Source organism: Pelophylax lessonae (assembly GCF_965119305.1).
Source record: "Pelophylax lessonae genome assembly, chromosome: 8".
Lineage (NCBI taxonomy): Eukaryota > Metazoa > Chordata > Amphibia > Anura > Ranidae > Pelophylax > Pelophylax lessonae.
This window is the reverse complement of record NC_138775.1, coordinates 181,025,031-181,046,635: the sequence shown is the minus strand read 5'-3', so window position 1 is coordinate 181,046,635 and position 21,605 is coordinate 181,025,031. Positions and strand designations below refer to the sequence as shown.

Below are 21,605 nucleotides of genomic sequence, written 5' to 3'. Positions count from 1 at the left end.
CAGCCCTCCTACCTCGGTGGAGAGGGGTACTGTCAGGAGTTGGCGCCCGCCTGGTTCTGGTATGGTGAGTAGTATGTTCCCCCTTTCCCCCTGACGGGTCTTGTGGTGAACGCGGGCCCCTCTCCGTAATGGTAAGGATGGGTTCCCCTCTATCCTACAACATGTCACAGATCCCCCTAATTGAGTGTGATTTTTGTGTACAAGAAGCCAGGAGGCTTGGTTTGGGAGCTGACAATCTAATTGTAAAAATGTGAAAATGATTGTAGTCAGTGGCAGTACTAGAACTTTACTGTGATAGTATAAGGTATCCTACCTGTCAGTAGCCACAGGGCGATGTCTATACATGTATACTGCATTCCAGATCATTCCTCCAGCTAAGCAGATGCCTCCCGACGGCCACGGACCGCATACGGCCCGCTAGGGTCCGGTACCTCCGACCACGCTGACCACCATGAGGGTGAAGGGTTGTGAGGCCGAGATCCTTCTGCAGACATGCCGCTATTCTGTGCAGGCCGCCGCCATTGTCTGGTAGATCGCACGAGGCCGCTATTTTGGTGTAGCCTCGTGTCTCCAGCATGGGGGCGGCCATGTTTGAGGTGACTCAAACACCTCATGGAGCCAGGGGGAGGAGCCGGCAGGCGTGTTAAGGGGCGGAGCCGCCTCTTTTACCCAGGAAATAGGGCCAAAGACTTCCTGTCTGTAACAAGACAAGCACTGAACAAGCTGATGAAAACTTCTGTGCATCAGGGATGAGCCTTGGGATCTGTCTCTCTCTCTGTGGGGTCCAAAAAGGCAGGTAACACTGAGGGGCGCTGTTGCGACTGGGGGACACAAAAAAAAAAAAAAAAGTTTTTTTTTTTTTACTTTGTCATTTTTTTGTCGCTGGCAAGTGTCTTGTATAATCATTGACCCTGCCGCATAGGTATCCCCACCTGATCCCCTCAAGGTGGCCGCAGGACCCTCCAGTACCCCACTTGTTTTTAATGCATTATCGGCAGTTTTGGAGTCTTTGGTATCCCGGGTGGAGGTGGCCTGTCAGGGACGGGGGTCAAGTAGCGACCCCCGCCTACCCCTATTGTTTATCAGATACTTCAGATACGGATTCGGAACTGGTCAATGCAGTTGCAGGTCCCTCTTAGGGGGCTGTTGTCTCAGGTAATATCTCCTCAGCAGTGAGGAGCACGTTTCTGCCTCCGCCATAGCACAAGAGTGGTGGATGCACTAGTTGTGTCCGTCCGGGAAACCTTTAGTCTTGAGGTTACACCGGCAGAGGTAGCTGAGACTGAGATTCCTTTTTGGTACTTGTTAGCCTACCAAAAGGGCGAAGGATTTTCCTTTACCACCTGCTGTCTTGCCACAGACTGTTAGGATAAAAAGACCTCGTAACTAACGAGGACCTTCCTTTTCTGCTCATATAGAGTTGTTCGTTCCGCGAGGGCGGGCGATAAGGCGATACCCTCCAAAGCCCCTTTAGAGGGGTTTCAAAGGGCGCTGGTCGGGTAAACAAAGAGTCCGGCTCAGCCAAGCCTGAAGAATATAGCCTGATGAACCCCTACCCATCGCTGGGGTGGGGGGGGGGGATGTCTTCACCGGTTTCTGGAGGACACAGGATCGAGTTTCGATCACTTCCACCGGTGCGATTCTTCCCTTCTAACATTGAACGGTTTTAGGGGTTCTATTCGAACCTATTCACAATGCCCAGGAAAGAGGGCAAGGTGCGTCCAAATCTGGACTTGGGAAGAAATAGAGTCCATCCGTACAGTGGTGGCCTCCCTGCATCAAAGAGATTTCCTGGCGTCCATAGACATATAGGATGCCTATCTTTATATCCCCATCATCGCAGGACATCAGCGTTTTTTCGCTTTCCCAAAGATCATCCCTGGTTCCCACCAGGAGACTGAACTATCTGGGCCTAAGGTTGGATACATCCTGGGCAAGAGAGTTTCTCCTTGCTGGGAAACTCCAGAAGGTTCAGTCAACGATTCGGAAGTTGCTGTCCGTCAATTGGCTGGGACTGATGGTGGCCTTCTTAGAGGCAGTACCGTATACCCAGTCTCATACCCGAAATGAAGGAGATTCTTTTTTAATGGAATCAGAATTCCGATTCCCTGGACAATCGGATCCGGTTGAGCGAGCGGACCAGGAAGTCTCCGATGCTCAACCAGGGGAAGTCATTTCTTCCGATAGTATCCAGATTACCAATAAGGGTATCGGAACTGAGAGCGATCAGATTTTGTCTGATTTACTGGATCGAGCAGCTCTAGAGCAGCCCGATTCGGATCCAATCGCATATGGCCTCTTCATCCAGAGGTTTTTCCCTAGCTGTCCCTTCATTGGGACATCCCGGATGTGGATCTGTTGGCACCTTGGCCTAACAGGAAGGTGCGGAGGTTTGTAGCTCGCGCCACGATCCTCTAGCGGACGCAGCAGAAACGCTGATCGCCCCGTGGGGGCAGTATCAGCTACGGCATGCCTTCCATCCTCTCAAGTTGCTGCGGGAACTTCTTCGCAGGATAGAGGTGGAGGGAATTCCAGTTATTCTGGAAATTCCGGATTGACCTCGTCGAGCCTGGTACGCCGACTTGGCGAGGCTAGTCGCGGACGCTCCTTGGAGACTTCCTCTCAGGGAGGATTTGCGGTCTCAGGGACCGATCTTCCATCTTGCTTTACAGACGCTGGCCTAATGGCCTGGCCATTGAGACCCAGGTACTGAAGGACAAGGGAGTGTCAGCTTCAGTTATTCCTACCTCCAGTTAAAGCAAGGAAAGCGACTTCCAGCACATGGAAGTCTTATATTGCATGGTGTGAATCTATTGGATTTCCCCCACATACCTATTCGGTGACCCGAATTTTGGTCTGTCTGCAACAAGGGGTTGAGCAGAAACTATCCATGAGCACGATCAAGGGTCAGGTTTTCGGCGTTAGCAATCTTCTTTCAAGAAACCTTTGGCTAATCATTCCTTGGTGCGGAATTTCATCCAGGGGGTGCGGCATCTGGCTCCGCCAGTGCGCGCACCCTTACCGCCTGGTATCTTAATTTAGTGTGGTCGGTTCTTCAGAAACTTCTCTTTGAAGATATTAGGGAGATTCCCTTGCTTACATTCCTAGAAGCTGGCCTTCTTGGTGGCCATTACTTCTGTACGCAGGGTGTCAGAACTGGCCGCATTATCCTGTCGTTCCCCAGATCTGGTGGTTCATAGGGATAAGGTGGTTCTTCTTCCGAATCCATCCTTCCTTCCTAAAGTGGTTTTCGTAAGACGGACTCACTTTTTGTGATCACGGATAGCCCTTGAAGGGGGTTGCCTGTGTCTGCCGCGACCATATCTACATGGATCAGTCAGACGGTGGTACAGGCTGATTCTATTAAGGGTCGGAATCCTCCGTTCCCTGTTAGGGCGCACTTCACTCGAGCGCTCAGTACTTCCTGGGCCTTTCGCCATCAGGCGTCAGTGGTCCAGGTATGTAAAGTGGCCACCTGGTCGTCGGTACATACCTTTACAAAATGTTATAAAATTGATGTGATGGCATCGGCGGATGCCTCATTTGGCCGCAAGGTTTTGCAGGCCGCAATTTGAGGAGACCGGTGGTCTACCTCGAGGGTTTTTTTCTGTTTGAAAATTTTTTTTTTGTTGAGTCTCATCATTAAGGATGAGCATTGTAAACTTCTAGTTGGCACCGGTTGGCCCTTCTAGATTTGGATTTGATTTCCATTTTCCCACCCCTCATTTGTGATACTGCTCTGGGACTTCCCGAAGGTGCTGTATCACCGAGGACTACGTCTGTCAATGAGCGATAGAGAAAAATGGATTTTTGTAAAATCTTACCGTAAAATCCTTTTCTCTTAGCTCATTGACAGACGTAGTACCCGCCCCTCTGTTTTTTTGAGTTGGGTTGGGTTAAATTCTCTAAAGACTGCTTTTATGACATAACTGATTTGCTGAGGCAGAGAGAGAGAGGATATACCCTCTGGGACTGCCCCTAGGGTGTGGCCAGAGCATTTTTCATTTCCTGTCTAGTCCTACTCCTGTGGAGGCAACATAACCCGAAGGTGCTGTATCACCGAGGACTACGTCTGTCAATGAGCTAAGAGAAAAGGATTTTACGGTAAGATTTTACAAAAATCAATTTTTTTGCACAGCTCCAATGTGTGGTCACATGATCTGCCTCTGCTGGCTGGCTGATATCACTGGGGAATCTCAGCCCCTCCCACTGCTGTTCTTAGATCAAGGAAGCAAAGCAGAGGGAGATCATGTGACTGCACAGAGGAGATGTGAAAAAAGGTATTTATATCTTGCAAAAACAGAGATGATGCAAGTAATTGTGTTATGTGACTTTACAACCTCTTTAAGGTTTGACATGGTGAATAGCCATTTACTCAGTGCAACCTTGTCTTTTATATTTTACCAAAAATGTGGGTAGTTTATTGCGTTTGTTTGCCCTAAAATCCACTTTAGTGTGTTTTTTACTGAAATGTTAGGTTTCCTAGACCTTTACGGTAATCTCAAGTAGAATAAAAAATTGCAACTACCAATATTTTAGTCTCTAGGGTGTCTGCTTTCAGAAAGCATAATGTTTTGGGGTTTTATGTAATCTTCAGGCCTAAAATGATTTTTAGGCTCTGACAGCGGAAGATTTAAAGGTTTGCAGGATGCTAAGTCCCTACTGCCAGAGCAAGCCAGCGGAGATGTGCTGCAGTTTTAGTGCCTTAGTTATAAATAGAGATGGGCTTAGGCATGTTCGAGTCCCCAGGTGCCCGATCCCGCCAGGAAGCCGACACTGCACTCTGCTAATCACAAGCAGTGAGATATTTCCCGATCCGCCTCTGCACAGTGCCTGTGATTAGCGGAGTGCAGTGTCAGCTTCCTGGCGATATCGGGCACGTAGGGACTCAAACACGCCCAAGCCCATCTCTAGTTCTAAACCTGGAGGACAATTTGCTCTACAGCACCTGCAGATGGCAATGAGGGCTTATTTTTAAGCTCATCTGCTACGTGTTAAGAATATGTAAATATCCGAATGCAAAAAACATGGCCTCAGGTTCACTGCAATATATACATAGACAAGGCCAGTTAAATTAGGCTGATCTCTTCCATATGTACCAGCGGCATCACTAATATAGCTATAATTTAGTACAGTACTAAATTAGATAGGACCAAGGACATCACTAATGTAGACAGGACTATGGACATCACTAATGTAGAAAGGGATAGTTTATTGGAGGCCTGGTTCCTAAACATTTGTTCATTTTGACAGGAGTTGCCAGAGGTCTCATGGCATTTTCAAGCAGCTTGGAAAACTGGTCAGTGACAATGTATGGATTCAAGTATGCTCCCAGTGAGACAAAAGAATCTGACTGGTCAAACTTATATCATCTTCTACCAGAATGGAGTGCTAAGGCAGAAAGATTATTGGAAATTATTGGGAGTCCATATTCAGAAGAGAAACCCATCTTAAACCCAATTGATAAGTATGAAAAATGTTAATTTATATATTTTGTGTGCATAAATTAGCTGCAATTTAAAGTCTTTATTACAGCGATTTTACATTTTTGCATATCATAGATCACAGATGTTGTCATAGATAACAAACATGTTTTAAATACCTATAAATATTTACAAATTAGATAAAACATTCAACTAGCTTGTGGTGCGAATAATTCCTAATGGAACCCAAACCACGGCTGGCAAATGCACGAGGTTCAATACTGAAAACACGTGCAAATAAAAATGGGGCCTGAAGAGAAGTATATGCTTAACAAATCCACAGATTCCCAGCTTAACTGTATTTTATAAAGGGTAATCGTTTTGCATTTGAAGTACAACAATAGTATAAATACATATTATTCAATTGTATATCATCACATATCACCAATATTTCAAACCCTCAGCAGGGTCTTGTTACAAGATTTCTGTGAATATTTCCCAGTCAACAGAATGCCAATAACAATTAGCACTTGACATTATGATTTCAACAATCATGGTTGCTGTATTTTTACCATGTACTAGCAAAAGTGTCATATTTTTTGCCATGCCTAAAATATAGGAACTCTGTGAATATTTAAGCAATTCTCAACCAACAGAATGGCAATAGTATTTAACATTTGACATCACATGGACATCAATAATCATGGTCCTTACCTATGAAGAGCGGCTGCAATCGCTCGATTTATTTTCCCTGGAGAAAAGACGTCTGAGAGGGGACATGATAGCAATTTATAAATATCTTAATGGGGATCTCAGCTTAGAAGAAAAGCTGTTCATTCGAAGGAATTGCATGAGGACTCGAGGACATACAATGCGATTAGAGGAGAAGCGTTTTAACCTCAGGCAACGTGGGGGGTTCTTTACTGTTAGGGCTACAAGATTGTGGAATTGTCTACCACAAGAGGTGGTTTCTGCGGGTAGTATGGTGACTTTCAAAAGACTCTTAGACTTACATCTCAAGGATCAGGAGATTGAGGGCTATGTTAGATGATTACAGTCACACACACCTACACAGGTTGAACTGGATGGACTATTGTCTTTATTCAACCTCACCTACTATGTATGTAACTATGTATGTAACTATGGTTGCACATTAGCACACAGTGCATGCTGCAAGTCAGCATGTACTGGCAGAAGCTTTTTTGGTCATACCTATAATGCTTTTTTATAATGTTTACTTGATCCAGATCACAACTTGCATCAGATACTACTCCTTGCTGATGTCAATATAATAATGCTATTGTTTTTCTATTTTCTGGCGATCATTTAAATATTTAGGGCAAGTTGGGTTCAAAATTAGGGATGTCTGAACCCTAAAAAGGGGCCTGCTTAGGTCTCCGAAACTGATAGTATATGGTCATACACTCATTTATCACATGATTCTTCTACTTTACTACTGAAAATACATTTATAAGGATAGTTGTGCTATTGTCATGATTTTGGCTTGGATATTGGACAGCACCATCCATATGCTGCTCTTAGCATCTACTACCACTGTTATCAACTATATAGCTGTGCAGCATGTGAATACTCATTCTATAAATGTATGCATTACTCACAGGTTGGAGCCTGAAGATATCTTTAAGATGTTGCAGCATTGGGTTCTAAATATCACAAGTGGAACAGAGAGGGACAATGTGCAGCTTAACCAGCAGGTTTGTAGGTTATTTAGAAATTTTGTTTTATAAATATTTTAAAAAATGCTAATGGCAGGGCATTTCTCAGAGAGCATTTCCTTAGGGTGACCACAGTGGACCATAATTGTGCAATGTGTATTGCAGTCTTCATTGGAAGAGTGTGCGAGGTGACAACACAGGAAAACAATTGGGAATGCAAACAGTTGTCACCCCAAGGCTGGTGCTAGACTATTTTGCACCCTAGGCAAGACCAGCTGCTTGCAGGGGGGCCTGCTCCTTTTAACTATGACAGTTACTGGTTGTTTTAGACCTTCCCAAATCTATCCAAATCTCAAACACCCATCAGGTTTTTATTGCTGTCTGTGCCCGTTAGGGAGATTCACACTCTCTATTTGTCCTTTTTACTGTTATACCGAGAGTGAATGTGAAAGACAATCCCACATTTTGGGTTCTCACCAGAATGAGAATAGAGGGAAAATCTTACAATGAGGACAATAGTTCTGGTGATCAAGGTGACAACCAGGGATTTCCTCACTTTAACCACTTGCCGACTGCTCACAGTATATTTACTGCGGCAGTCAGCCCCGGCCAGGCAGAGTGACGTAGGTCTACGTCGCTCGCCTGTCACTCCTTCTAGAGCCAATAGCGGGCGAGCGTGCCGAGGCGCGCGCCCGCAGAGGCTCGTTCACGGAGGAGTGCGGGAGTGTGACTGGCGGACCCGATGTCCGCCGGTCACACTACGATCGCCTGTCAGTTCTCCCTGTGTAAAAATGAAGATCAGACGGTTCTACTATGTAGAACCGTTGATCTTTGTTTTTACACCAATAGCAATGTCCCACTACAGTTAGAAGCACGCCCCTAGGACACACTTAACCCCTCCCTGTCCAATACAGTTAACCCCTTCCCTGCCAGTGTAATTTTTCCAGTAACAGTGCATATATATATAGCACTGATTACTGCAGTAATGTCACTGGTACCCCCAAAAGTGTCAAAAATGTCAGTCAAGGGTCCGATCTGTCCGCAATGTCGCAGTACCGCAAAAAAAACCGCAGGTCGCCGCCATTACTCGTTAAAAAAAAAAACACCAAAAATGGCAAAAATCTTTCCCTTTGTTAGTAAACGCGATAACTTATGCGCAAACCAATCAAAATACGCTTTTTGCGATTTTTTTATTTTTTTTTACCAAACATAGGTAGCGTAAAACAAATTGGCCGAAAATGTTAAAAAATTTTGATTTTTAAATTTTTTTTGGGGGGAAATTCATATAAAAAAAAGTGAAAAATATTGTTATTTTTGCAAAAATTACGCTCTTTTTTTGTTTATAGCATGTGATCAAAAAATCGCACATGTGATCAAATACCACCAAAAGAAAGCTCTGTTTGTGGGAAAAAAAGGACGTGAAATTCGTTTAGGTACAGCGTCGCACGACCGCGCAATTGTCCGTTAAAGTCACGCAGTAAAAAATCGCAAAAAACCCCCTGGTCTTTTAGCAGGAAAATCCTCCGGTGGTAAAATGGTTAAAGGGACTTTCTCTAACTTTGTGTCTTGGCTATGGCACTGGAATTAAAGGGAAGTCTCACCAGTGGGACACAGATGGCAATAAGACTGACTGGGGTTCTTAATCCTCCCTTACTTTATCCAAAATGAAAACAAGTTTTGCCTTTAGTCCTACTTTAATGTATTCTTCCTCGGCATTTATAGAAAAGGTAAAATTCATTGTGGGTGGAACCGTTATTCACTTATAACAAACAAAACAAAATCACCCTGAGTTAGTGATAATTAAAGCTGAACTCCAGCTTTTGTTACACTTTACATAGTTTGTTTGGGCCAAGATGGCCCAAACAAACTACACTATATTGTCAAAAGTATTGGGGCGCCTGCCTTTTACACGCACAAAAACTTTGATGGCATCCCAGTCTTAGTCTGTAGGGTTCAATATTGAGTTGGCCCACCCTTTGCAGTTCAGCTCTTCTGGGAAGGCTGTCCACAAGGTTTAGGATTGTATCTATGGGAATATTTAACCATTTTTCCAGAAGCGCATTTGTGAGGTCAAGAACTGATGTTGGATGGGAAGGCCTGGCTTGCAGCCTCCGCACTAATTCTTCCCAAAAGTATTCTATTGAGCTGGAGTCAGGATTCTGTGCAGACCAGTCAAGTTCCTCCACCCCAAACTTGCTCATCCATGTCTTTATGGACCTTGCTTTGTGCACTGGTGCAAATCATTTGGTGAAAGGGGGGATTATGGTGTGGGGTTGGCCCCTTAGTTCCAGTGAGGGAACTCTTAGGGCGTCAGCATACCAAGACATTTTGGACAATTTCATGCTCCCAACTTAGTGGGAATGGCCCCTTCCTTTTCCAACATGACTGTGCACCAGTCACAGCTAATCACAATGTAAACACACTTGCTGGTTATCGGCATTCCTTTCCTCACTGTCACAGTTTGAGGAGAGGAGAGCCGGTAACCAGCAAGTGTGAAAGAGGAAAGCTACGTTGATAATCAAGGAACTGATCATCAGTGTCCTGATTATCAGTGCAGCCCCAACAATGCCGCCTATCAGTGCCCATCAGTACAGCCTCATCAGCCGCAAAGGCTGTCGGGACTTGTAGTTTCCCATTCACAGAGTACTGTAACTGAATGACGTGGCTAGGCAGGCGCCCGGAAAAGATGTCCGCCCGCTGTCACTGGGGAGAGGGAGAGGCTGCAGCTGCTGGAACTTGTTACATGTTCCACCCTAAATACGGGTGGAACATGTTCCAAAAGGATAACTTATCCTTTAAAGTCTGGATCTACCTCATGGACTAAACATTTTGTATTTTATCTTTTTCCTGCGTTGTCTGACATGCATTTGTTTGCACATACATATGATACTATCATTTGAGTATTTTAATTGCTTCACATTCTTATATATATTTATGTAATATTTATTCACAATCAGTGTATTGTGGACACTATTCATAGTTATTTATCTCTATGACATTTGAAGGATGCGTCTGTATGTATATAGGCTATTTCTTTACTTGTTTGTTATGTGGTTCTGTTAGTATTATTTGCTGTGTTCCTCACTTCTCAGATAGTAAGTAAAAAATTAAATTTTTCACACTACCTTGACTTTTTAAATCTTATATGAATCTTTGGGTATTGTTTTTTCTATATGCTTTAAAGGAGTTGTAAAGGCAGTTTATATACACTAAGATAAAAAGCCTTCTGTGTGCAGCGGCTGCCCCAGCACCCGTAATACTTACCTGAGCCCCATCTTTATCCAGCGAAGTCCAAGAGTCCCTAGGCTATTTGGGACTCTCCCTCCTGATTTGCTGAGACACAGCAGCGACTCCATTGGCTCCTGCTGCTGTCAATCACTTTAACATGTAAAAAATCAAATTTATAATAATGTAAAAACACATCAAAAAGAACTCGTAGGTCACTTTTAGAATCCAGTCTTTCTTTTTGCTCTTTTTACTGTACCCTACTGTTATGCAATTTGGGACATACTGAATATATCAAATAAATCTATCTTTCTACAGGTAACTACCCTTCACACAGCAATGGTTCAGTACATGGTGAATGTCCTGATCTTATTATCTCCAGACTATTCCTCTGATCCCTCAGACACCACACATCCAGCTGCTACACATACTGAGTTTGGTGAGGAAGATTTTGCTTCTCCGGTTTCTGTGCAGAATATTCAGGAGCAAGCTCTTGACTTATCGAACAAATTAAACAGTTTCTCCACATACATCCTGAGGTAAGCTTATATCTGAAAAAAATACCTGTAACTTAGTGATTAAGTGCTTTTTGCTATTTTAGAGCCTATTTACAATGTGGCCATTATCGTCGCCCCTCTGAAAAGTGATCCACGGTGCCAGAGGCATTTGACAGGCAGCTCAGAGGTAAAATCTCTCCTCCTCTCACCCATTTTAAGCCTTGAAAGCCTGAAGCTGCAACTGAGTGCATTACACACTGCAGAGTGGTTGTGGAAGGCCCAATTCATTTGAATATGTTGCAGTTGGCAGTGGTACTGCCTGCCAAATGCAAACCATGGCAACATTTTTTGCAACATTGTGACCATGGCAGTGTGAACTTGTGGCTGTGTGGCATTGTTTTCGTTCAACCATGCCTAACCATACCTTGTTGAAACTGTGATTTAAAGCCCAGTTCTAGCCAAAATTCTTTTTAGTGGACATGTGTGGGAATGTGTTTATACTCCTGTCAGGTTTTCTTTCTAGCCTCTGATCCTGTCAGGGACATTTTCCCCACTTCCTGTCCTACACACCATAACACACAGAGTGTCACTAGTAAAGGAAATTAGGAGAAATCTCTGCCGGAAGGACTCAATGGCAATTTAATATATACTGTATGTCTCAGTCATGGGGTGAAAGGAAATGGAAGGAAATAGCATAGTAATAAGTATATCTGCCAGTCATTTTAACCTTTTGTCACTATCCAAACCTAAATAAAATATTTTAAACTAGAGTTGGACTTTAAGTTTTGATTTAAATTAAGTTATCTTTTGTATCTCAGGTGTTGCCAGGAGATGGTAGAGAGCATTCCTAAGAGTGAAGATGATGGTTATGAGCTGAGGCAGCTGCAGACAATCAAGGTACATATATATTTATATATACAATACCTGTATAGGTCTGTACCCCAGTTGCTCCGACCAGCATCCCTTTGTTACTTGCTATGGGGCTATTTGCAGGTACTGTAATTGGGAGTATTGATATGCACAGGAACTGTAATGGAAGTGATCTCTAGAAATGTCAGGCAATGTGTCCCCTGTCTCTTAACTGTCTCCTGCATTAGGTTTCCAGTCTCCAATAACACCTGCAGCATGTCTACAACGTCTGATATCTCCTGTAGCATACAGTATCTGCAGGCTCTAAAGTCTTTTGTAACAGTATTTCCTGAATAATTTGTACGGCCCATTGGTCTTCTTAGGGACTTAGTTGAGGCCCCTGTGACAGGTCGAGACTTTGTCACGGTGAAAGTGGTCATTTAACCACTTTACCACCGGAGGATTTTGCTGTCTTACGTCCAGGCCACTTTTTGCGATTCGGCGCTGTGCGACTTTAACACCTGATCACCTGTGCGCTTTTTACTTTTTGCGCTATAAACAAAAAAAGAGCGTTTATTTTGAAAAAATAACAATATTTTTAAAATTTTTTTATATGAAATTCCCCCCCAAAAAATCAAATTTTTTTTAAAATTTTTGGCCAATTTGTTTTCTGCTACCTATGTTTGGTAAAAAAAATCATGATAAGCGTATTTTGATTGGTTTGCACAAAAGTTATTGCGTTTACTAACTAAGGGAAAAATTTCTGTCATTTTTGGTGTTTTTTTTTTAACACGTAATGGCGGCGATCTGCGATTTTTTTTTTTTTTTTTGCGGGACTGCGACATTGCGGGGGACAGATCGGACCCCTGACTGACATTTTTGACACTTTTGGGGGTACCAGTGACATTACTACAGTAATCAGTGCTATACATATGCACTGTTACTGTAAAAATGACACTGGCAGGGAAGGTGTTAATTTTATTGGAGAGGGAGGGGTTAATGTATGCCTGGTGCTTACTGACGTGTGGGGGGGGAGGTGACTATGTGACACAAGGACAGATCGGATGTTCAGCTATGCTGAACACTCCGATCTGTCACTCCCTGTCACTTAGGAGATCCGTCCGCTCTGTTTACACAGGCGGGCGGATCTCCTCACTCGATTCCCCGATGATCGGGGAAGAGCGGCGGCGATCGCCGCTGCTCCTCCCCTGGCCCGACTCTCGCTGTGACTGAAAACAGCGGGAGCGCGCCTCCGGCAGCGCGAGCGCTGCCTACAGGGGGAGGAGTCCAGCGACGTAGGTCTACGTCGCTGGACGGGAACGAGCCACATTGCTGCAGTAGCAGCAATGTGACTGGAGGTTAAGTGGTTAAAGGACACAGAGTGTGCATATTGGCTCCATGCAGGACTACAGAGCGTAGATGTGCAGTGGAGAAAACTGCTTTTGCAGCTTTCTCCAGGTTTTTTTTTATACCTGGATGGGGCTCTGTAGTATGGAGATTTAATTGTGTCTTGGGAGGGACAGAATCTCCAACTCTGTGTTCATGTTTTTGTGGATGACCAGCAGGGTGTGTGCTCAGGTGCACACAGCCCTTATAATGAAGATCTAGGAAGACCTCAGGTCTCCCAGTTTGAGACGGGTCCACCCAAGAGAGACAGGAGGTCTCCAAGAGTCAGGGGCTGCAGGTGGCAGCCAGGGCACGTGTGTCTGCAGGAGACAGGTGACGGCCTGAGGACTAGGGCCAGGGTGAAGCTGCCAGCTTCAGAGAGTACATGGGGGACAGAGTAAAGAGCAGAGGTACTGCTACTGAAAAACTGAGTGAAAGCGAGAGAGCCAGGTGGCTAGCATTTTCAGTTTATTATATATTGACTGGAGAAAAACCCCTGCGTGGGAAACCTATGTTATGGACTTTACTTTTGCAGTTTTAATAAAAATGAGCTGCCATGCCCTAAAACCACAGTCCTGACTACAGTGAATCACTGAAAAAATACATCTACCACTAGAGCTAACGGCCCCAGTGTTACGCCCCCTATTCCTCATAAGTCACGACCATTGGTCCATATAGTGCAGAATGTTTTATCTCTTGTCCTTAAACACTATCTGATTTTTAAGGAGGTCTGCTAGAGTGAGCATCCTATACATAATTGTCAACTATTTCAGTGAGCACAGAAACACAAAGTACCTAAGAAAAGTAAGAATTTGATTATGTGACTTTGAGCATTATATGATGATTTTGGAATGATCTACATTGTACATTCATGATATTAAAGCGGTTGTAAACCCTGAAAAATAACAAGCAAAAAAAAAACTACCTGTAAGACAAAGGCATAATTAGCTAGTATGCATTGCATACTAGCTCATTATGAAATACTTACCTTAGACCGAAGCCCTCCAACAGCGCCCGCTCTCTGCTGAGATGGCTGACATCTTTCCTGGTGTTTCTTCCAGGTTCGCGGGCTCCGGCGATGTGAGTGGCTGGAGCCACGATGACGTCACTCCCGCCCATGTGCGTGGAAGCTGCCGTTTAGGGGAAAGGCTCTGAAGGTCCGGCACAGTAAACTGTGCAAGTGTAGGAGATATTCACAATACCTACAGGTAAGCCTTATTATAAGCTTACCTGTGGGTACAATTAATAAATAAGACTTTACTTCCACTTTAACCACCTCCCACCCGGGCCATTGTACATATACGGCCGGGTGGGAGTCTCGTCCTTCTGAATGGACGTTCCGGAACGTCCTTCAGAAGGAGAGAGATCGCGCCGCCGCGGGCACGCGCAGCGGCGCGATCTCGATGTGCCTGTGTCCCTAGGACACAGAGCAACAAGACTCGGCAGGAGGGCCCTGTGATTGGCCCTCCTGATCACATGACGGCTGTGACCAATCACAGCCGTCATGTAATGTCAATACAGCCGTTGTAACGGCTTCGATCTCTTCTCCTCCTGACAGATCCTGTCAGTGTGAGGAGAAGGAGAGGATCGATTCTGCAGCCGGGGTGATCAGTGAGTATTTCTAATTACTCACTGATCACAAGGGGGGTCTGTGCTGGTAATCAGATGATTGATTACCAGTTCAGCCCTGGGGGGAGGGGATGCCACTAGAGCCACCAGGGATGCCCACCCATGACCACCAGGGATGCCCACCATGGATGGCAAACAGGGCTCAGAGAGCCTGCCAGTGGTGCCCCCCTATCAGTGCTGCCCACCAATGCCATCTATCAGTGCTGCCCACCAGTGCCCGTTATTGCCATCTATCAGTGCCGCCCACCAGTGCCCATTATTGCCCACCAGTGCTGCCTATCAGTGCCCATATCAGTGTCGATCAGTGCCACCCATCAGTGCCGCCTATCAGTGCCCATCAGTGCTGCCTATCAGTGCCCATCAGCGCTACCTATCAGTGCCCACCAATGCTGCATATCAGTGCTATCTATCAGTGCCACATATCAGTGCCCATCAGTGCTGCATATCAGTGCTACCTATCAGTGCCCATCAGTGCTGCATATCAGTGCCACCCCATCAGTGTCTCCTCATCAGTGCCTGTCAGTGCGGTGTCATCAGTGCAGGAAAAAACGTATCTATTTATAACATTTTATAACCTAAACAAAAAAACTTTTTTTTCTTTTCAAACTTTTCGGGCTTTTTTTATTTGTGCACCAAAAAAGAAAAAACCTGGCGGTGATCAAATACCACCAAAAGAAAGCTCTATTTGTGGGGAAAAAAATGACATAAATTTGGTTTAGGTACAGTGTTGCATGACCGCGCAATTGTCATTCAAAATGCAACAGCGCTAAAAGCTGAAAATTGGTCTGGGAAGGAAGGGGGTTTAAGTGCCCAGTATTGAGGTGGTTAATGAGCGGTGTCTGTTGTATAAGCATATACAGTGATGCTTTCTGTTGTCATTTTAACATTTTCATTTCAGCTAGGAATGATCATATACAGTATATGTTTTACTGATTTATATAGGAAATTAACTTTCATATTGTAAAAAGACATTAAAAAGTAAGTAATAGGACATGACATATTGCTGTGCATATGATCTTAGGCTGGCCATCCATGATCCAATTTTCTTACAATTTTCTTGAAATTTACCTTCAAGTATGTAGTACAAAGGCCTGCCTAATTGGATACAAGTTTTGGCCTCACATTATGTGGTTTGTGGTAAATCTATCAGAAAATTGTACAACAAAAATTGAACATGTATGGCCAGCCTTAGTTTACCTTGGTTCAGTTACAGGTAGGTTGCCTTTTCTTGAACTGTTTATTTACTTGTTCATGATTCGTAAAAAAAAAAAAAAACAGTTGCATCTTTAGAATAGGGTTTGCAATGGCAATATCCTATTTCTCTTGAAAAAGGTTTACTTTTTTCTTCAAATATAAAGTTAGGTTGCATTTTTTTCATGTTCCCTTTTCAGGTTGGGATGTATTGCTCTTCTTTGTCTTCATCATCTTGTTCTTTACTTCCCCAGGGTTCATGTGATGAGTGGATAGAAACTTGCAAACTGCTTCTTTTAAAAGTCACAGATAACAAAGCCACTTCTGAGACAGCACAACATCCACACACCAGTGAAAGCAAGGTAGAATATCTGATATCTGTGTGTCAGTGTGAATAAAGATTGTGTGCATTGAGGAATTTTTTTTTACCAGATCGATTTGGTTTTTCAAGAAGCTAGTATTTCATGTGTTCCAAAATTAATTTGTAAATATATTTGCCCATATGTAAACCCAACATTTCATATTCCTGATATGTGCCTGCTGTACCACGTACTTGTATGAAAAAGTCTCCTGCTCTCTTTGTATCGCTTCCTGTGTGTGAAATCCCTGGTGTTCCTGCCAGTCCCTCTGCTTTCCTAATTAAAACTGACAACAGTAGGCATGAGAACCCCGCCTGGCAGTTCTCTAGCTATTCTGGGAATTCCGTGTGCTTTCCTCCAAAGATCAGACTTGCACAGCCTTTCACTTGGGAGTTCAATGTGCTGCTGCTTCTCCTCCTCTGCTCTTATGCAGCTGAGAATAAAGGGAATGTTACATAGTTAGTCTGGTTAGAAAAGACACAAGTCCATCTAGTTCAACCAATAAGATCACTTAAAAAAATAGATAAATAAAGGCTATTTATAATTATTATTAATTTTTTTTAATCTATAAACATATGTTTTGCCTTTAATTTCTATTTACACTGAATAGGTTGTTTTACAAGGTGAGGGTAATCCCTTTAAGCACTAAACGTGTACTTCTGCAATTTCAAGTCAACCTAGCATAGCGTAAAAAGCATAAAAGATACTTTTTGTCTATATATCTATTTTTGTGCTCTACTGATAGCTTAGGTATTATTTAGGTGATTCCAGGTTCACAAGGACATCCACTTCATTTCAGTTATAGTTGAAATCATGCCAGTGTATATATATATATATGTAGGACCTTTCTGTATCAGTGTGATTGAGCAAGAACATTTGCCAAAAAGTATCAAGGAGAATTAAAATGCCATGCAGCAAATTAGTATCTGAAGTCCATACAGAAGAACAGGACCCTATATTGGGTTTAAAAAATAGAAAAAGTGCCATTATTGTCCACGGTGATCATTCAGACTTCAGCTATCCACTGTCTTCCTTTTAGGCTCGGTTCACACTATTGCGATGCGGGAAGGCTGCGAATTCGCAGCCTGTTCCCGCATCGCACACGCACCCCCGGCAGTTCACACTGCCATATGCGATCCGCTGGGGGTGTCAATGTAATCTTAACGACACCCCCAGTTTGATCGCATATCGCAGTGCGATCGTGCAGTTCGCACAGGATCGGATCGCACAAGTGTGAACCGCTGTGCGATCCGATCCTGATGCGGCAGCAAAAATGGCTCCTGTGCGTCTTTGCTGCGGGTGCGGTGCGAATTTAGCCATACAAACTGTATGGCTAAACTCGCACCGCACAGCTGATCGCATGTCATGTCGGAGCAGTGCGCTCCGACATGACATGCGAACCCGGCACACGCAGTAGTGTGAACCGGGTCTTAGCATATTGACTGAAGAGGTCAGAGATGGCAAAACGCTAAGACTACTGTTATATATTCATGATCTCATGAGTCAGAACTACACAGTGAATGAATAAAAAAAAAAATATGGTCATCAAGTCAGAAGACCTCAAGTCATTATTTATTTCAAAAGCTTGACCAACTTACTGGGCACTAATGGAATCTAGCAGGGGACAGACCATTAAGGAGATCCGCTGAGGAGTACCACTTAGAAAAATGGATTTTTGTAAAATCTTACCGTAAAATCCTTTTCTCTTAAGCTCATTGACAGACGTAGTCCTCGTTGATTAATAACAACTCGGGTTATACTGCCCTCTACAGGAGTAGGACTAGACAGGAAAGAAAACATTCTGGCCACACCTTAGGGGCAGTCCCAGAGGGTATATCCTCTCTCTCTCTGCTACAGCAAATCAGTTATGTCACAAAGCAGTGTTTAGAGAATTTAACCCAACCCAACTCAAAAACAGAGGGGCGGGTACTACGTCTGTCAATGAGCTTAAGAGAAAAGGATTTTACGGTAAGATTTTACAAAAATCCATTTTTCTCTGTCGCTCATTGACAGACGTAGTCCTCGTTGATTAATAACAACTCGGGACGTCCCAAAGCAGTACCACAAATGAGGGGTGGGAAAATGGAAATCAAAATCCAATCTAGAAGGCCCAACCGGTGCCAACTAGAAGTTTTAAAGGCTCATCCATCACACGATGAGACTCAACTGAAATTCCAACAGAAAAAAACCCTCGAGGTAGACCACCGGTCTCCTCAAATTGCGGCCTGCAAAACCTTGCGGCCAAATGAGGCATCCGCCGATGCCATCACATCAACTTTATAAAATTTCGTAAAGGTATGTACCGACGACCAGGTGGCCGCCTTGCACACCTGGACCACTGACGCCTGATGGCGGTAGGCCCAGGAAGTACTGAGCGCTCGAGTGGAGTGCGCCTTAACAGGGAACGGAGGATTCCGACCCTTAATAGAATAAGCCTGTACCACCGTCTGTCTGATCCATTTGGAGATAGTTGCGGCTGTTGTGGAATTTTTCCTCAGGTACAAAATACCTGTTACCTGTTAGTCAGTGATACCAAATCAGACAATATATAGCTATATATATAATGAGATCAGACAAGACTCAAGATGGCTGAATCATAGTGACCTGATTTATTACAACATTGCTGGAGTTTAAATATACTCAAAAATGGGTTTGTCATTACAATCTGACGTACAAGAAATGGGTTGTTAACATCTTTTATCCAATCAAAGTTAACAACTAATTATAGTAAGCATTATGTCAATCTAGATCGTGATTCTCTGTCATATGGGAAATTTCCACTGTGACGTTCAATAAAAGTTCCAAAGGGGTTTTTAGAAGATATTATTGGCTTTGTGGTCAGCCATCCAGACAGAGTTGATATTCTGAGAGATAGGGAATTTCCACTGTTTCGGTCATCTGATATATTCTTAGCCTTTGCAAGCTCAGTGACACATGTAAAGAAATCAAAGTAAAATGAGATTAACTCAAAAGACATTTTGTTTAAGATAACCATTCTAAATGCCAGTCAAGGCATCCTGTAAAGGCCAATAAGGTATCCAGAAAATGCGAGATGGGTATGCCACGACACGGCAGATGCAGGCAACCCCTTTCTGGGGCCATCCGTGATCACAAAAAGGGAATCCGTCTTACGGAACGTTTCCGTAGCCTTCAGGTATACCCTGATTGCCCGAACCACATCCAAGGAATGCAACGCATATTCCCGAGGATGATTGGGCTGAGGACACAAGGAAGGTAGCACAATATCTTCATTCAGATGAAAGTCTGAAACCACCTTAGGAAGAAAGGATGGCTTCGGATGAAGAACTACCTTATCCCTATGAACCACTAGATATGGGGAATGGCATGATAATGCAGCCAGTTCTGACACCCTGCGTGCAGAAGTGATAGCCACCAAGAAGGCCACCTTCTGGGATAATGTAAACAAAGTAATTTCCCTGATATTTTCAAAGGGAGGTTTCTGCAGAACCGACAAAACCAAATTAAGATCCCAGGGTGGTAAGGGCACGCGGACTGGCAGAGCCAAGTGCCGCACCCCCTGGATGAAATTCCGCACCAAGGAATGAGTAGCCAAAGGCTTCTGAAAGAAGATTGCTAATGCTGAAACCTGACCCTTGATGGTGCTCAAGGATAGTTTCTGCTCAACCCCCTTTGCAGAAAAGCCAAGATTCGGGTCACCGAATAGGTACGTGGGGGAAATCCCAAAGATTCACGCCACGCAATATAAGTCTTCCATGTGCGATAATAGACTTTGCTGGAAGTCGCTTTCCTTGCTTTAATTAGAGTAGGAATAACTGAAGCTGACAGCCCTCTGTCCTTCAGTACCTGGGTCTCAATGGCCAGGCCATTAAAACCAGCGACTGTAAAGCACGATGAAAGATCGGTCCTTGAGACCGCAGATCCTCCCTGAGAGGAGGTCGGTCTCCAAGGAGCGTTCGCGACTAGCATGTCCAAGTCGGCCTGACCGGCCTGACGAGGCTAGCCTAGAATTTCCAGGATAACTGGAGTTCCCTCCATCTCTATCCTGCGGAGAAATCTCAGCAGCAACTTGAGAGGGGGGAAGACGTATAGTAGCTGATACTGCCTTTCTAGGCCGTTCAGCGCGTCTGCTGCGTCCGTAGAGGATCGCGGTCGCGCGTTACCAACCTCCGCACCTTCCTGTTGAGCCGATATGCCAACAGATCCACCTCCGGGATGCTCTGATGAAGACACAGATGGTGAAATCCTTGGTGATCGACCTAAGTCATCACCCTGATATTGTCTGACTGGATCCGAACCAGGCTGCCCTAGAGCTGCTTGGTCCAGGCAATCCGACAAAGTCTGATCGCTCTCTGTTCCCACACATTTATCAGAAACTTGATTCTTATCAGGAGTGATGATTTCTCCTGGTTGAGCATTAGAGACCGAAGTCACCAGACTAGAGGCTCCTTGGTCTGTTTGCTCAACCGGATCCGATTCCTGTAGGGAACTGAGACTAATCTTTGGAAAAGGTAAAGAAAATGATCTGTTCAGGGAACGGGAACTACCGCTCCCTGTAGCACCTAAATGTTGGAAGGGAAGAATCGCACCGGTAGCAGTGATCGATACTCGATCTTGTGTCCTGATCGTATGATCTCCTGAACCCCTTAGTCCGAGATTCAGGAAGGCTCTAGCTCTGAATGCCGGTGAAGACGTCCCCCCACCCTCAAGCCGGGAGGGGGCACACCTTCAGGCTGTATTAGCCTTAACTTCAGGTTTGGCTGAGTCGGCCTTTTGTTTGCCCGACCAGCGCCTCTTGAACCCTCCTAGAGGGGCTTTGCCTTTCCCGCTCGCCCCAGCGGAGCGAACGAACCCTTTATGAGCGGCAAAGAAAGGTCCACGCTTGTTACGAGGTCCTTTAGCTTTAGCAGCCTGCGGCAAAAAAGTGCTCTTGCCCCTGACATCCTTAATGATCTCATCTAGGGTGGCCCCAAATAGGCGATTCCCCTGAAAGGGGAGATTCGCCAAGGCTTTTTTGGAACCTAGATCCGCCGACCAGCATTTTAACCACAGCACACGTCTGAGGATTACCGCTGACATCGATGCATGCCCTAACAAGGGGGTGGCATCCAGGGCTGCGTCACAGACGAACTGCAGTCCTTGTATAATTTGTTCCATCAAATCAGATGCTGCCTGGGGGATACCTTTCCCCTTTAGGTCATGGCGTACCAATCTTGCCCATTCCGTTAATGTCTGTGAAACTAAACCAATGACAATCACTGGTCTAAAGGCTGACCCTATCAGGGAAAAAATAGTGCGGGACTCCGCTTCCATCTTCCGATCCACCGGATCCTTAAAGGACGGAGCGTCCTCCAACGGGATAACAGTGGCTTTATTCAATCTGGAAATAGG

The 21,605-nt window shown here is 44.5% G+C and overlaps 1 protein-coding gene across 1 annotated transcript in view; it reads left to right on the top strand.

Annotated features, from left to right (window-relative positions):
* Nucleotides 1-21,605, top strand: part of AXDND1 (axonemal dynein light chain domain containing 1) — a gene marked incomplete at its 3' end in the record, with an annotated part of 135,843 nt that overhangs the window by 100,018 nt on the left and 14,220 nt on the right. The window contains exons 16-20 of the mRNA XM_082266343.1: nt 5,254-5,467; nt 7,045-7,138; nt 10,643-10,863; nt 11,640-11,718; nt 16,131-16,238. Of these exons, the coding sequence (XP_082122469.1) occupies nt 5,254-5,467; nt 7,045-7,138; nt 10,643-10,863; nt 11,640-11,718; nt 16,131-16,238 (716 nt within the window). The remainder of the gene's footprint in view (nt 1-5,253; nt 5,468-7,044; nt 7,139-10,642; nt 10,864-11,639; nt 11,719-16,130; nt 16,239-21,605) is intronic.